Here is a 17,216-nt window from a genome sequence, read left to right as displayed (position 1 = left end):
GATCGTAAAGTGGAGCAAAGACTGGAAACTTGCTTTACATAAATGATAATGGTTCAAATAAAGTTTCTTAGTTGAATACAATATGAAAGTACTATTATTGGAGCAATTGTAGAGAAACGTAAAATTATGTGCTTCAAAAAACAAAAAATCATATCATCTTATGACTGCAATATCAAAGAGTCACAATTGAAATGAGTCAGCTCATACAAATAGCTGGGTTTAAGAATTTTGTTGGGATAGTAAATGGATAAAACAGAGGCCCAGATGTCGGTAAGGCAGGTGGCAGACTTCAGCTCAGAAGGCAGGCAGGCAGACTACAAAGGAAACTGCTTGCAAATGATTGGTGTGTCCAATCTTAGAATGTTGCTCAAGTTGCCTTTTCCTTGCAAATGATTGGTGTGTCTAATCTTAGAATGTTGCTCAAGTAGCCTATACGGAGAACCCACATAAAATAGCAGTGATTTTGTGTCAAGTGGTCTTGTGGTTCTCACTCGACCATCTCCAATTTTGTTCAAATTTGGCGTGCAGGTTTACTAAAGGAACAAAGGAAGATTTATAAATCTCTAGTTCTCAAAACTTGTGAGTAGGAGCCTCTTTAGTGAAGAGCGCACCAGTGTCACTGCAACATTTCAAAAATTTTAGCCATGTTTGAAGTGATATAGTTCCGTGGTAATTACAGTAAAGCTGCAAAACTTGGCAAGCTAATTCAACAGTTTGAATTGTGCACATCCTGTAAGTTTTATGTCTATCATCTGTCGGTGCTACACTGCCATATGCATATGGTGCTTTTTAATTGTAAGTTTTTTACCTCTGACAAATATTTATATAATATGCTACATTCTATCAACCAATAATGACAACATGGCATGAGATTCTTACTCTGAATGAACATGTTCAGTTACAAAAATTATTGAAGACCAGCAGATGACAGTTGGGCATCTGTCGAATCCACAAATTGTCAAAAATAAAGAATAACATATACGATCTTGGCTACAGGAAGCTTTTTATCAACAGATACAGCTGTCATTGTATATGGGCTGAATGAATACGTCTTTGTTGAAGACAAAATGGGTAGATCTCATGGCTAATGAAGAGTTACTGAATTGAGTCGGGGAAAGTTCTTTGTGGCGGAATTTGTCTAGAGAAGGGGCTCACTGATAGGATACATCCTGAAGCATCAAGGAATATCTGGTTTAGTAACGGAAGGGGGGGGGGGGAGTGGTTGTAACTATTTTGGAGAGAGACAAAAGCTAGATTATAATAATCATGTTCAAATGGATGAAGGATGCAGTAGATACCCAGAGATGAGACTTACAGTGGGTAGACTGGCATGGGACCCTGCATCAAACCACTCTCCGGACTAACGGCAGTAACACAACATTGTAATTAATTCATACCATTTCCACGCGTGGTGACAAAAATGTAATATCAATAATGGTACACAATTGTTTCACATTCATGTGACGTATATTTTCCATTCTGTTATCAATGCCGATGAGCTTACCTGGCACACATATCAGATCACTCTCACGCGTATCCATTTCTTCACATAATTTCACTGCACAAATGTCGCAATCCTGTACTTCCTCTAATGTTGTTGTTCTTCTACCAGGCCTTTTCCATTACCATGAGCATCACTTCCCCAACAACAGAAGTCAGGACTGACGATTAATGAGTCGTAACCAAGGAGGTTAGGTAGTGAAGTAGCGGGCAAGCGAAGGAATAACTCTACAGCCAACTCTTTGGAGCAATGTGTTTGTGTGTCAACCGCGTGTCAAAGCGTAGTCGGGTTTTGGAAGTGCGGCGGTGTGCTGCAAGTGCAGCGTGTGTAGGACATAAAACGGATTGAAAATATGATCGTAATCACGAGTTTAATGTGTGTAGGGGAAAGTCTGATTGAAGGAAATGGCGTTAATGCGTTTGAAAAGAGCGAATAGATTGTTGATGTGGCAACATTACTCTTTCTATCGAGTGCCGGACATACTTGGACGTGGCTTGTAACTTGTGTGTGGTGTGGACATGTACTACTTGAAATTATAATTTCTAAACGCAGTTCCCGTTAAAGATGTCGAGTGTGTCGAATCTCAAAGTCGCATCCAATATTCAGCAGAGACGAGTGTTGATATTGAAACATTTAAGTCTTATTACGCTCACATTACAGAATGCAATTCTCGGTCTCAGTATGCGGTATGCGAGGACTAGAGTGGGTGACATGTTTTTTTCGTCAACTGCAGTATTTATGTCTGAAGTTGTGAAGCTATTTACATGTATTTTGTTGGTATGGCAAGAAGAAGGTTCCTTGCAGAGATGTGTAACAGCTGTACACAACACTATTATCAAGCAGCCCATGGACACTTTGAAAGTATGTGTACCGTCTTTGGTATACATCATTCAGAACAATATGCTTTATGTATCTGCGTCTCATCTCGATGCAGCAACTTATCAAGTAACATATCAGTTGAAGATTCTCACAACTGCCATGTTCACTGTTTTGATTTTACGAAGAAGCCTCCGACCTTTACAGTGGGTGGCTCTTGTAGTATTGTTGATAGGAGTGGTTTTGGTGCAATTAGCACACACTGATCCTCCAACTCCTCCACCTGCAGGTGCTCCAAAACAGAATCGTTTTATTGGTTTTTCTGCCGCCTTGTTTGCATGTGTTCTTTCTGGCTTTGCAGGAATATATTTTGAAAAAATTCTCAAGGGATCAGACATTTCTGTATGGATGCGTAATGTGCAGCTTAGTTTTTTGTCTTTGCCATTTGGTCTCTTAACATGCCTCTTCAATGACTGGACGAAAATCAAACATGTTGGTTTCTTTTTTGGGTATGATTACTTTGTTTGGTACTTAGTTGTTCTCCAGGCTGGGGGTGGTCTCTTGGTTGCAATGGTGGTTAAATATGCTGACAACATTCTTAAGGGTTTTGCTACGTCATTGGCCATTGTTATATCATGTATCGCATCCATTTATCTCTTCAATTTCCAACTTGAGTTTCAGTTTGTAGTAGGGGCACTACTTGTTATGTGTTCAATATTTATGTACAGTTATCAGCCTAAAGCTCCCCAACCACAGAGTGGCATTACTATAAAGGTATAAAAGACACTGCAAATGAATGTGTATATTGGTGGTGTTTCTATGCCAACGTCTTAGGATGGCAGTGTACGGTTTTCTGCTACCTTGGCATTTTAGCAAATGTCTTAGATAATGTATGTTTCAGTTTTGCTATACCTTTGAAGAAAAAGTACTTTCATACTATGGAAGACTACAGAAAGGGAAATCATTTGCTTAACAATCAAAATGATAAATCAAAAGCATGCTATTCTGAGAGAATAACATACATAATACACATGTAAATATGGATTTGCAGACATAGGTAGACAAGGAAAGAACTAGTAACTGAAGCCAGAAGCACAGTTGCCACTCAGAATGAATCAGTCTAGGTAACTGCTATTTCACTTCTCGAATGACTGAAGTATCATTCCCTCAAATTAAACTGTTTTATGAAAACTTTTGTTTATGAGGGCAATCCCATAATTAAAACTGCTCATGTTAATTAGCCTTTGAATTTATTCCTAACTGTGTATCCTATTTGGCACAAAACTAAATTAAGATTTTTAGCAGTATTACTGGTTTGTCCAGATCTTTTCTTCACAATTTTCTACTTTTATTGCCTGTTATTTACTACTGAATATGCAATATTATCATTATATGTTATATTATGATTATTTCACAAAACTTAAATCCATGTAAGATGTTAGATTCTTTGTGGTTGTCTCAAATATACTTTTTTTATGTGACATAAGTCTGATGACATGTATATCTTACTGCAAATATTTAAAAGTATAACTTAATGTTAATAGATCATTGTCAGTGACTGGAGGCACATTTTGTGTTTATGGTCGTTGCTTAAAACATATTCCAAATTAACTAAATTGCTTAGGGGATTATCATTTGTGACACGATATTTTAAATGGAAACATATTTAATAACTAAGATTTTTGGAGAATTGGAATGTCAGTATCAGAATTGTGATACATGAGATTATTTTTATGCCTAGAGAGGTATGTGCTGTGTCAGCATCATGCTCAAGTTGTTTCTTCCATAATATTTTCATTTGACTGAAAGAGAATGTATTTACATGTAAATATCATAGACTATTTTGATCCAGAGATGTTTCTATTACTGACTGAAAGATTTTGTACAAATTGCCAGTATTGCTCATTCGTCTGATAAAATTCTATAATTACATGCACACACACTATTTTTTGGATCGATAAAACATGCAACAATGTTTTTCAGATAGTTTAATACATTGGGTAGTACAGTAAAAAATAAATGTTGGAGAACTCTGTAGAAACATTCATGATCCTATAATGTGGTACAGTGCTGAATGGTGTTATTTTTAAACATGAAGTGCTGCACAGATATCATCATTGGAATTGTGTAAATTGGGTTAAGATGCAGAAAGTGTTAAGAATCAGTTCCACTGACTGTAGTCAGAAAATTATGGTGGTGTTTCCTGGAATCAGTTTTTATATAGTTTTATAATTGGCAGTGAACCACAGAAATTCCGTTGCTCAATAGCACTTTTCTAACATACAGAAAATGTCTGTCTGATAGGAAGCATCTTAAGCCTCTACCTTGTTGCTTGGTTAACTACATAAGATTTAGTTTGCTTATAATTCTGGCATTGTACAAATGTACACAGGTACAATGCCAGGTACACTGCTGGAGTAGTGCACAAAGATTTTGTGTTTACTGCAGCCAAATTTGCTAATTGTCTTACATTTGTAGGATGTGTTATTACTTTTCTCACAGTCATCGGCTCCTGGAGTAATCGGGTTCAATGGTGGGTCACTTGTGATCATCTCTAACTTTGAGTCTTTGATCATCTAACATTCCATTCAAAGCAACAGGTACAATTGTTACAGATAGTTAATCAGTCTTTAAATTCCATTTTCTTCTCTGGAACTTGTGTAGGCATTATGCAGGATAATGCATATAGTCTCCCACCTTGCCCATTTTGTACACTGTGATCTAAAGATGTTATGCTTAAGCAGAAATGGAGAGTTAAAAGGATATGTTTCAGAAAGAAATTGTTTATGTGCAAATAATCTGTCACTTGCTACAGAGACTACCAAGATCATTTGCAGAAGATGTATCAGCTTGTTACAGCAAGTATATTAAGTGAGGCCTCAAAGGCTAGCTTACAGTTAAGAGTAGAAAATATGTGGAGAATTGGAGTCAGTCGCAGTATAAAACTGCATATTTCATTACATCACCCTCTGCCTTTATTGAAGAGTGTTTTATATTGTAGGCGTACACTCTGGCTGTACAGCACCAGAGTTCAGTGCCTCGAGCATGATAAATGATACTTAAATATGCTGATTTAAAACCCAAGAGACTACATTCCTGAAACAAAACTGAAGTTTGTAGCATTTCATGAAGGCTTGGTTGTTGAAGTGGGTCTTAATCCATTGTATAGTCATCATGGCTTTTCAGTGGAACACTTATGCATCATTGCCTAATCACTGTTTTTGGGCTAAACAGCTACAGTCTGTTATGGAGGACCTCACGTTATGTGTAGCCATTGTTATTTTGGCTTTTGTTTTCATTGGTCCCTTTATTATGAAAACTGAAAATCAGTAAGAAACATTATGGAGCTGTTAATTGCAAACACATGGGAGAACTGTACTACGCCAAGATATATGGATGTCCTAAACAAAGATGTATTAACTAGAATTCTTGGAGGACAGTGTTGAACTTGATGGAGACACCCAAGCATTGTCATGAAAATGAAAGTGTACTGAAACACTTCCTAAAGAACCCTTCTTGGCAGTGCACATCACTAACAGGATGTGTAATTCATTTTGTGTTAATGTGGGATAGTGGGGTATATAAGCACCATTATGTGAAATTGGAGTAAACTGTTCATTCACAATTTGGAGTTTTTATTAAGAAAATAACAAATAAGGGAAAAAATTAGAGGAAAAGGAAGATGGGGAGAGCAATAGAAAGAAAAAGTGGAATTAAAAAATGGACATATTTTCATTTAAGTATATACTACCTTTTTTTAACGTTACAAAGGACCAGGCAACATAGGTAAGGGAAATTGACTTATTTGCACTCGGAAGGTCAGTAATTAATAGGGACAACAGTCTTCACAGATGCCTCAGAAAAAAAGGCCCTACATAAAATTGTAAATTTGCATACACCTAAGTGCAAAACAAGAAAATTCCCATTTGCAAATATTGTATTAACATTAAATGGGGGAAGGAGTGGGGAGAGGAGGTATCTCTTGCATTTATCAACAGCTGCAAAAAAAAAAGAGAGACATGTTGACTGACTAGAATGCTAAAAGGTATTTTTTTTCCTTCACATAATTAGCAGATAGTTTGCTAACTCTTATAAAACTGTCACAATACACTGTAGCATTGTCTGCTATTCTGTTTTAGAGTCTTTTCTGCCTTCCATTTACTATTTTGTTGTAGTCTCCCATGCTTTGGAATCAGTGTGTGATTTCACATTTATTATAAACTGCTAGTGTCTCCCCTCCACTGTTCAGAAACATCAGTGTGTTTTCATGACATGAAAAATAATATTTGTGTATTTGACATGAATGGAGACTGTGCATCATTTGTCACCATATGGTAACTACTATGTAGTAGATCTTATTTTAAATTTTGTTAGTTTAAGATTTCATGAATGTTTACTGAAATTGTAACAACTGTTAGTATTTAATCAGGCAGACTTTCTCATTCCATTTAGGTATATCAAACAATAGTCTAATTACTGTAGTCTTGGACAAAGGTTGTTTGAAATTACAACCTTTTTTATGGTGTGTTCTGTTTCCTGTAGTGTTTTCTGTGGCTCTTTGTACTTAGTTTAAATCAAAATACCACATTTTGTAATAGCCTTTAAAGCTTTGATTTGTACTGTGTAAAATGTTTTGACATAGTTGCTCTTTATCTGAGTACTACTTCATGTAATTGGTGCTATTTGGCTGACATCAATGGACGTTGCTTATTGATTTATTTGTTTAATTAGCTCTTAGTGGCACAGAGAGCTCTCTCTCTCTCTCTCTCTCTCTCTCTCTCTCTCTCTCTCTCTCTCTCCACAGTGTCTCAAAAAATTATGTGGTGTATTTGTTTATGCTGTCTCATTCTCTGCAAACAAGTTACTTTAGTGGATTATATTATTTTTTGTGTATTAAGTTACTCTTATTCTAGAGGGAAAATTGCTATGAAGCAATTGTCCAATTAAAGCAGTGTGCATATTTTCTGGTAGCCTAAACTTAATACAGCCTGTAAACTAAATATAACCAACATTTACTGAATCAAGTAACTGATGCCAGTATGTTGTGGAGAGAGATGTATTAAAGATTTTTTTTTATGGAAATGTGACTTGTAAATAATAAACTGAACTTATTTTTTCCAAACATATATTGAAATTAATTTGTTATTTTATATATATATATATATATATATATATATATATATATATATGCCTATCTACATCTGTACTCTGCCAACCACTATGAGGTGCATGGCAGAGAGTATGTTACACTGTACCAGTTATTTTGGGTTTGTTCCTGTTCCATTCATGTATGGAGTGTGGGAAAAATGATTGATTGAAAGCCCCTGTGTTTGCAGTAATTCTTCTAATCTTATCCTCATGATCCCTATGTGAGCAATATGTTGGGGGTTGCAGTATATCCCTAGAGTAACCATTTAAAGCTGGTTCTTAAAACTTTAATAGACTTTCAGACAGTTTGTCTATCTTCAAGCCTTTCAGTGCAGTTCCTTCAGTATCTCTGTGACACTCTCCCATGGATTAAAGAAACCTGTGTCCATTCATGCTGCCCTTCTCTGTATTCGTTCAGTATCTCCTGTTAGTCCTATCTGGTATAGGTCCCACAGACTTAAGCAATATTCTAGCATGGGTCACATGAGTGATTTGTAAGCAATCTCTTTTGTAGACTGATTGCACTTCCCAGTATTCTACCAATAAATCAAAGTCTACCACCTGCTTCACACATGATTGAAGCTATGTGATCAATCCATTTCATATCCCTACAAAGTGTTACACCCAGGTATTTGTATGAGTTGGCCACTTATGGAAAATGAATATGTTTTTAGTGATGACTTACCTACCTCTTTTGAAAGACAGATCACATTGTACCACAAGTCTCTGTAAGGACAGTGCAAAAGTGTTGGGCTTGGATCTCCTCAAGAAATTCTCCAGTGGTGGATGCATTGTCTTTGCTGAAAAAGATCCTCCTGCATTTGCTTCTGGCCACTTCTGGATTAGTCTCCAAAATTTGGAATGTGCCCTGCAGCCTACTTACTTGGATTACTTTAAGTTTCTAATTTATTGTTGTGGCATTGTGTTAGTTTGCAACAAAGAAAATGCATACCACAGGTTTGTCTGTATTCCATTGTCTCTCAAATAGTCACATTTGTTATTATTTACACAGTTAAATATTGATTTTGCTTTCCAAGAATTAAATCTCTCGAGCATGAACTGACAGAACTGCAAATTCCAAACTTTCTGGGTTGGTACAGTATTCATCAATAACATAACTAATGTATCTTGAGAAAGATCTTAAGATCTAATCTCGAGAGAACATTGGATATGCAGTGGCAATCCTCTTAAATCTTTCTTGGAACATGATATAATTAGCTCACATGTGTCATGTCTGGTAGTTTTATGTGGTATCCCTAAATCACCATGGAAGAATAACAGATTACTTTCTTCAAGAAGCTTGACATAGTGACAACACTTCTGGAATATGCACTCCTGATGAATAGTGGTCCACTGATCATGGTTATTGTATGGATCCTATCATACGTCAACCAATGACTGAAAGTATGTATTTGGTTAATAGTAGGACCTGAAGATGATGCAAATGTAACATTGAAGCTAGTCATCTGAGTAACAAATATTTTGAAAATATAGCTTGTAGCTTATTCTCTTCCTTGTCCTTCACAGTTGAGCTATCACTCAAGATCCGGTGACTTTGGATAGAGTTTTAAGGCTCTAACCCAGTTTGCTTTCAACAGACAAAGGGGCTCCATCTGGGTGCTGAACAGATTTTATGCTTAACAGAATTTAACATGTCTTTTCAAGTATTTTGCATGTATCAATGGGGTACACAATTGTAGTCAGTGATTTGCTGAAGCATAGTGTGTTACAGGCAGTTTTGGAGTGTGATTTGTAGGGATGGGGCTGTAGTAGAGTTGGTGAAAGAATGTCCATGACAGCAGACAGCACTGCTGCAACCTTTCAGCTGTGAAGTGCAAACAGCTGCAAGTGAAAACAATAGTCATTCATAGAGCTGCAGCAACATGGAGGTACTCCCGTTGACACAACACAAATTCAGATTATGTGGTTGTCTGAGGGAGGTGCGTGAAGCAGCCATACCAAGTCCATTACAGTTGTCGGAGACCACCTCTTGCTGACGGTGTTGTAGCCAAGACATTTCACAAAAAGATTATAGTTATGTAAGTTCTTACAGTTACTAAGAAAGATATATGTAGAAGTGTTTGAAATTTGCCTGAATGGATGCTGCCAAATGTCTGTACTTGTTCCCAATGGATATGGGCATTATACCTTATTTTCAGGATTTCTCATAAAATCACTATAAACTCTGACACTTTATGATCTGTTCCAGTAATAAATATTAGAGAGCTGTGTTTTTTGGATGTGATTATATTAATGGCTTACAAAGAGGCAGAGTCAATTATTGTGTTACCTACTTGGTGGCAGTTTATTCCCTAGCATAAAATGGATTGCCCTTGAAATTTGGAAGTGGGGAGATGTGTTGTGGCCCTAAAAAGGCAATTTTACAAAGGACCTTGCCATGAGTTGTCAACTGCATGAGTCTTTTTGGGGCTGTTTAGTATATGTTTTGAGTGTAGACTTCATGAAAATAAGTCCCAGAATAAGACTAAGTGAGCCTGACAAAACATTATTACTTGATAAAGAGACAGCCTTTTCACAGTTTTTTGTATGGAAAGAAAGGGCTTTGGATAATCAGGAGTTAAGAGCCACCATATTGTCATTAGCTGAAATTAGATAGTCTGAACTTTGCTTTCGAGTAACAACTATTACCAAGAAACAGCGAAGCATTTGGGATACTATCTTTTTATTGACTGGCATTTCGGCATAAAAATGAATCTGCTGAAGAGGTAATGATAGGTGGATAGATTGCTGCTCACAACATAGAGGAGGCACTAAGGGGCCAACAGTCACACTGAAAGAAGACTGCAAGACATTGTCAACTATTGGACTAAGTTCTTTCTCAGATCAGTACACGTATGTACATGGTCTTAGCTCCTGGAGACAACAGTCAGAGAGAGAGAGAGAGAGCGTGTTTCTACATCTGGCAAAGGACTTAATCTGGTAGTGGGGAGGCCTATTATCTATCAGTCTTTTCTCAATGTGCCTGTCTGCCACTCAGTGGTCCCTCTATCTGATAAGTAGCAATCTATCCATTTCAGTCTGTTGGATTTTCCACTGTTTGTTGATGAAATGATAAGACTGTTCCTGCAAAAGGAAAGGATATCCACATACCAAATACAGTACACTGCTGAATACACCAATTTGCACTTAAACTGTATTTGGAATCATAGAAATGTTGTTATATGGTTTTGCTTCGTTTTAAATTTACAGCTGAAGTGGATGAATATATTTTGCTCAGTAACGGACACCTCATATTACTGAAACTGGAAGTAATAAGCATTTACAAAACTTTCAGTGACTCTCAGATACTAGACAAAAAAACATTAATATTAGGTTTTCTCCTCTTTTTTTTTTTTTTTTTTTTTTTTTCTTCCATTGCTGCATCTGCTCCTGATATACAAGTAATGAGATGAAAACTGAGGTTGTTCACTAAGAAAGTCTTTCAGTTGTTGTCTTCAGTCTGAAGACTGGTTTCACACAGACCGCCACACTGTGCAAGCCTCTTCATCTTTGCACGACTACTGCAGCTTTTATCAGTTTAAAGTTGTGTACTATATTCAAGACTTTGGCTTCCTCTAAAATTTTAACCCCTCACAAATCTGTCTTTTACCATACTAACTATTCCTTTAATGCCCCAGCATGTGATTAACCATTTTATTCCTTATTTAAGTCAAATTGCACAGTTAAGATCCTTTCTCCCTGTTTAAAATAAATGCATCTTATTAAGTTACCTGATATATTTATCTAATCTATAACATTTTCCTGTAAGACCACATTTCAAAAGCTTTTGTTCCCTTCTCTATACTAAGTACATTTGACTTCTAAATGTGACTACACTTCAAACACTATCAGAAAAGACACCCAAATATTAAAATTTGTATTCACTGTTAACAAATTTCTCTTTTCAGAAACATGTTTCTTACAGCGGTAATTTGTGTTATGTACTCTGTACTTTCCCAAAAAGAAAAAGTTGATTATTAATTTTAATGTCTCATTTCCTAATCTGATTCACCTGGTACTACATTTCATTACCTTTGAGTTACTTTTATTATGCTGTCAGTTCCATTCAACTGATTTTCCCTTTGACCATCTCTGTGCACATTACAAGTCACTGACAAATATTTATTTCCTTACCTTTTTTGTCATTGCTTGTTTTACTTGGACATGGATTGGCACTTATGGTAGACTGCAACCCTATCTCAATCCCCTTTCAGTTATTGCCTCTCTCTATGGGATTTGGCTCATAACTGCAGATTGGTTTCAGTGAAAGTTGTAGATAATCTTGCAATCCCTGTATTTTATCCCTGCTGATTGCATTCAGACAAACCAGCATCTGTATTTTACTCTTGAATGAGAGAATGAAAAATGATGTGAAAATAATTCAGTATTACCTTGAATCAGTTTTATTGCAACTGTTCTCAGTTAAACTTATTTCATGTAAAATAACAATATATAAGTTTCAAACCAGTTTTCATTCTGCTGTCAAAGGTATTGCAAGTGTGATTCAGAATGAAAGGCACAGGATCCTTCCAGTTCTCAGGAAGTGATTGCACACCACAGAACTGCTGAAGTGTCTAAACAAATCTCTATTTGCAGTGCGAATTCTGTCAGACATATGGGATACAAAAATGTAAAAGGTGGCATACTATGCTTACTTTCACTCCATAATGTCATATGGGATTATTTTTGGGGTAATTCATCAAGACAAGTTTTCTGGGCACTAAAACATGCAATAAGAGTTATGTGGTATGAACTCAAGAACATCCTGCAGAGGCCTGTTCAGGGAACTAGGGATACTAAATATTGCTTCCCAATATATTTATTCGTTAATGAAATTTGTCATCAAAAATATATCACTTTTTCAAACTAACATCTCAGTTCATGGAATCAATACTAGAAATAGGAATAATCTTTACAAGGATGTAAAGTCACTTACTCTTGTACAAAAAGGTGTGCATTATTCAGGAACACATATTTTCAACAACTTGCCAGCAGCCATAAAAAGCTTACCAACGAAATTCAGTTTAAGAGAAGCCTAAAGGATTTATTGGTGGCCAACTCCTTCTACTCCATTGACGAATTTCTCAGTAGAACCAACAGATTTTTGTTTGTTTATTTATTTATTTGTGTGTGTGTGTGTGTGTGTGTGTGGTTGGGGCAGGGGGGGGGGGGGGGGGTGAAAGTACAATCTAACTTCTGCACCAGTTCATACAGTAATGTGTTCATTGTAAATAAGTATTGTAGTAGTTCTATTATATGTTTGTTACCTTATAAATAAATAAAACATTTTTTTAAATTTTAAATTCAGTGCATTCAAGCAATCTTAGTAAATGAGTGTTGTAAAATGATTCTTGCATGTAGTGTTCATTAAAAAAGATGATCATTCCACTTGGGACCTGTGGAAGGTACATTAGCTTATTTGTTTTAGCTGTAAATATTTGTCATGTATTATTATTTTTCTGACATGTTCTACATCCTGGAGGACCACCTCATTATGGATCAATTGGAATGAAAGTAAATCTAATATAATCTAATCGAGCTTCAAAACCAATAAATTTCATGTTGTTATTAACATATGATTTTTTATATAATCACAGTCTTTGCCATTTGCCTTGGGCTTCTGGAAACTACAAAGATTCTTATTTATAATAGGGAAAATGTTACTTTATTCCAGTTTCACAGCATGTAGTGTCATGAAGGTTTACTTGTATTTGACCCAATGAATTATTTGAAAAGCAGAGTAGAAAATAATATTGAGACTTAAGCACGATGACCTTGGGAATGTGTTTTATTAAACATTTCTTATTCATTTGTCAAGCAGGGCTCCTAGCATCAGTGATTTCATGGTGAATATACTAAAACGGCAGGCTGCACATTACACACACACACTGCCAATGAGGTGTATGGTGTTTGCCCATTCAGAAGGTCGCGAAAGAGAGGTGCAAAATTTTGAATTGAGGTCAGTGGATAGTTACCTCAACTTGACATTTTCATTTGCTTGACCAATCACAAATTGTTAAAGGAGAGATGATGGCACATTGTCCTCGGCCACATCAGGCTACAAGTCATGATTGAACAAGATTCAACTAAAGTTCTTAAGATTCTATAAAGAGAAGTCAAAATACCTACCCTGATCACTAATGGTATGTGAGCACATCCAGTTACATGTACATCCACACAGTGCAGAGCTTATTCATGGCAGCAGTTATGGAAAGGTAAAACAGGTTGCTGGTGTGGAACACAAAAATAATAATTAATAAAAATGGCTCCTTATGCAAGCTTTCTCCCAGCATAGCAACATAATAACAAAAATAGAGAAAGTTACTAATTACAAATGAAAGGCCTTTTCATCACACTAACTCGTTGGGGAAGAAATGTTAAGCCAGAACTGTCATAATACGACATCAGGGACAAGTGACTCATTTATTATTATTATTATTATTATTATTATTATTATTATTCAGCATAATATAGTACAATGACACTTGGGGAACAATAACCTCATGTTCTTATAGGTTATCTCAAGTACACACTAATGGATAAACATAACTTAAACTTTTCAGAACAAAATAATTTACAAAGATTTTGCAAAAATTATACATAATTCATTCCCATTAAAAGAAGATAGTAAATCATTCTCACCGTCACTCAGCCCTATATGATTGTAAGCAGATTTTAACACACAAAAGCAAAACGTAATTACATAAAACAAAACAATAATCAGTCTTAGAAAATTTACCTTACTGCACAAGTTCAACAAAGCTCTAATTATGATAAGTCAATTATGCTCAAAAAGGCTAGGTAATAAACCACGTGTTCATTAATAGCTGTCTGTCCACATTTCATTAGCATTTGTCACTGAAGAAATACATTTACTGGCACAATAAATTATGCCGTAATCATTATTACAGAACAAAATAAGTTTACCGAGATCAGTATTTATGAAAACTGTGGTATAAAATTACTGCTGTGAATCGCAACACCATAGCGTTAATCATGTACATACAGAAATAGTATTTCCTTTTGGACAGTATTAAAAGTGAGCACAAAAAAAGGAAAATCACATAAAATGTGAAGTACACTGATCTGATTGAAAGTCGCCAAAAAAAAAAAAAAAAAAAAAAAAAAAACATTTTACACAATGATGTGAGGCATATCACTCTACCCAAACACCACAGCAGTAAAAGTCAGGGCAATAAAAAGCTGATAAGGGTTGACATATATACTTACCAGACTGTTGTCCACCCCGGTAACTGAATGGTCAACATGACGGATTGTTAATCCTCTGGGCTCAGGTTTGATTCCCGGCTGGGTTGGGGACTTTTCTCCACCCAGGGACTGGGTGTTGTGCTGTCCTTGTCATCATCCTATCATCCTCATCGATTGCAGGTCGCCGAAGTGGCGTCAGATTGAAAGACCGGCACCCGGTAAATGGCCTGTCCGATGGGGGGCCTTAGCCATACGATTAAATAAATAAATAACCAGACTGTTGGTCAGGGTGAGAACAGAAAACGTACTAGTGATGTGGTTTTTTAGTCTTGCTCGTCAGTCCGATGCAAAGTCCCTCCCAGGCACAAGTGAATGAAGTGCTCTTTCATTGACTAATACTGCATCCTACTTCATTCAGTCCTGCCACAAACTGTCTTCATCTCATTAGTTAAGATTTACTTAGAGATCTTTTGTGATTTCCAGTGGATTGCACCCATCTACACTAGGAAGACACACCTTCTGAGGTCCCACATGGAAGCCATTCACTAGACTATTATGTTCATGGCTCCCACAGTTCAAAAGTTCCATTTTGTCTACGAGCCACTCTCTCATGGTAGATATCTGTCCACAGTCACTCACATCATTGATTTAAATAAATATCCTCCTCATGGAAAACATGTAATCAGTGTTTATGAGAATGCTCATCAGTCATAACATACACACAAATGCATATCACACCAAGGCCAAATATTTCTCTCAAGTTCACCCAAAGACAGTGAATGAGTCTGTTAGAAGTTGTTTCAGATGTTGCTTGTTAGAAGTTGTTTCAGGTGTTGCTTCCATAGAGAGCTCACCTGCAACCACATACAATGGCAAAGGACAGTCACACAACCAGTGTGTGATCTCATGTGCAGGCCTGTTGGATTGCCATTCATTGTGATGTGTGCCAACAGCAACAGGACAGCAAGCTGGGGGGGGGGGGGGCATCAAAGCAGCAGATGCCGCCTTCAGGCAGGCTGGGTCATCATTTGCAATGACTGTCAATGACAGCTGAAGGCAGGTAGTGTTGCCCTCAGGATGCCAGGAGAGGGAAAGATGGCCCTGCAGAGATTCAGCCTCCCTTGTCACCTGGCATCGGTGACTGTGTGAAGTTCCGAATGCTTGTGATTACAAATGGTCTCACAGGACTCTTAGCTGATGTCCAGCCAGATATTGGGTGTTGTCTTTTCACTGTGTCGTGAAATGCTTCATAACACAAAACCAATTCCTTAGCCTGTGTCTGCACATGTGCGGACGGATGTGCGCGAGCGCACACCCGCCCCCCCCCAGGCAAGTCCCGCTGCCCCCGGGACCAGGACGACTCCCCACCCTCTCCCCCAAAACCCACATCCCTTCCATTCGCAAACCTGCCTTCGCCCTATAAAAAGTCCCTTTTCCCCCTAGGGTGCGTCTTTCCGCTCCCGGGATTGGAGTGGCTCCTTGCCCTCTCCCTTGGAACCCGCATCCTTTCGTCTTTCCCTCTCCTTCCCTCTTTCATGGTGGGGCGGCCGTGGGTTGCGGGGGCTTGGGATTTGTGTGTGTGTTTGTGTGTTTTTTGTTGTCTCCTATCAACATGCTAGTGCTTTCGTTTGGTAGGTTGCGGCTTCTTTGTTTTTGGATGTATTTTTCCCACATGGAATGTTTCCCTCTATTGTGTTCATGAATATATATGTATGAGTGTGGTAGGGGGAGGCATTCCGCGGGGGAGGAATATATCTGGAGGCAAGGATGCCGTGACTTGCCAGACAGAAGTGTTGGTGTGTTGATGGAGACAGTGAGGGACACACAAACACGCACAGAAGTTTCGTCGGGCTTTCGCGGCCCAGGGTTGCTTCATTGTTGTGGGGGGAGGGGGGGGATGTGGGTTTTGGGGGAGAGGGTGGGGAGTTTGTCCTGGTCCTGGGGCAGGGGGACTTGCCTTGGGGGAGGGGGGGGGTGCGCTCGCGCACGCGGGCACGATATATACACTCCTGGAAATGGAAAAAAGAACACATTGACACCGGTGTGTCAGACCCACCATACTTGCTCCGGACACTGCGAGAGGGCTGTACAAGCAATGATCACACGCACGGCACAGCGGACACACCAGGAACCGCGGTGTTGGACGTCGAATGGCGCTAGCTGCGCAGCATTTGTGCACCGCCGCCGTCAGTGTCAGCCAGTTTGCCGTGGCATACGGAGCTCCATCGCAGTCTTTAACACTGGTAGCATGCCACGACAGTGTGGACGTGAACCGTATGTGCAGTTGACGGACTTTGAGCGAGGGCGTATAGTGGGCATGCGGGAGGCCGGGTGGACGTACCGCCGAATTGCTCAACACGTGGGGCGTGAGGTCTCCACAGTACATCGATGTTGTCGCCAGTGGTCGGCGGAAGGTGCACGTGCCCGTCGACCTGGGACCGGACCGCAGCGACGCACGGATGCACGCCAAGACCGTAGGATCCTACGCAGTGCTGTAGGGGACCGCACCGCCACTTCCCAGCAAATTAGGGACACTGTTGCT

General features: G+C 38.3%; 2 protein-coding genes across 3 annotated transcripts in view; one reads left to right on the top strand and one right to left on the bottom strand.

Annotated features, from left to right (window-relative positions):
• Window positions 1–1,687, bottom strand: part of LOC126253424 (exosome complex component CSL4) — a 76,268-nt gene extending 74,581 nt beyond the window's left edge. For both annotated transcript variants that reach the window (XM_049954752.1, XM_049954753.1), the window contains exon 1: window positions 1,505–1,687. In XM_049954752.1, the coding sequence (XP_049810709.1) occupies window positions 1,505–1,541 (37 nt within the window). In that variant the 5' untranslated portion in view covers window positions 1,542–1,687. The remainder of the gene's footprint in view (window positions 1–1,504) is intronic.
• An 86-nt stretch (window positions 1,688–1,773) lies between these two features.
• LOC126253423 (UDP-galactose translocator) lies at window positions 1,774–7,443 on the top strand. Its single transcript, XM_049954751.1, has one exon. It carries the CDS (start codon window positions 2,066–2,068, stop codon window positions 3,095–3,097), a length of 1,032 nt encoding a protein of 343 aa, XP_049810708.1. The 5' UTR covers window positions 1,774–2,065; the 3' UTR covers window positions 3,098–7,443.
• The last annotated feature ends 9,773 nt before the right edge of the window (window positions 7,444–17,216 follow it).

This window comes from Schistocerca nitens, chromosome 4, assembly GCF_023898315.1.
Source record: "Schistocerca nitens isolate TAMUIC-IGC-003100 chromosome 4, iqSchNite1.1, whole genome shotgun sequence".
Lineage (NCBI taxonomy): Eukaryota > Metazoa > Arthropoda > Insecta > Orthoptera > Acrididae > Schistocerca > Schistocerca nitens.
This window is presented reverse-complemented; position numbering and strand designations above follow the sequence as displayed.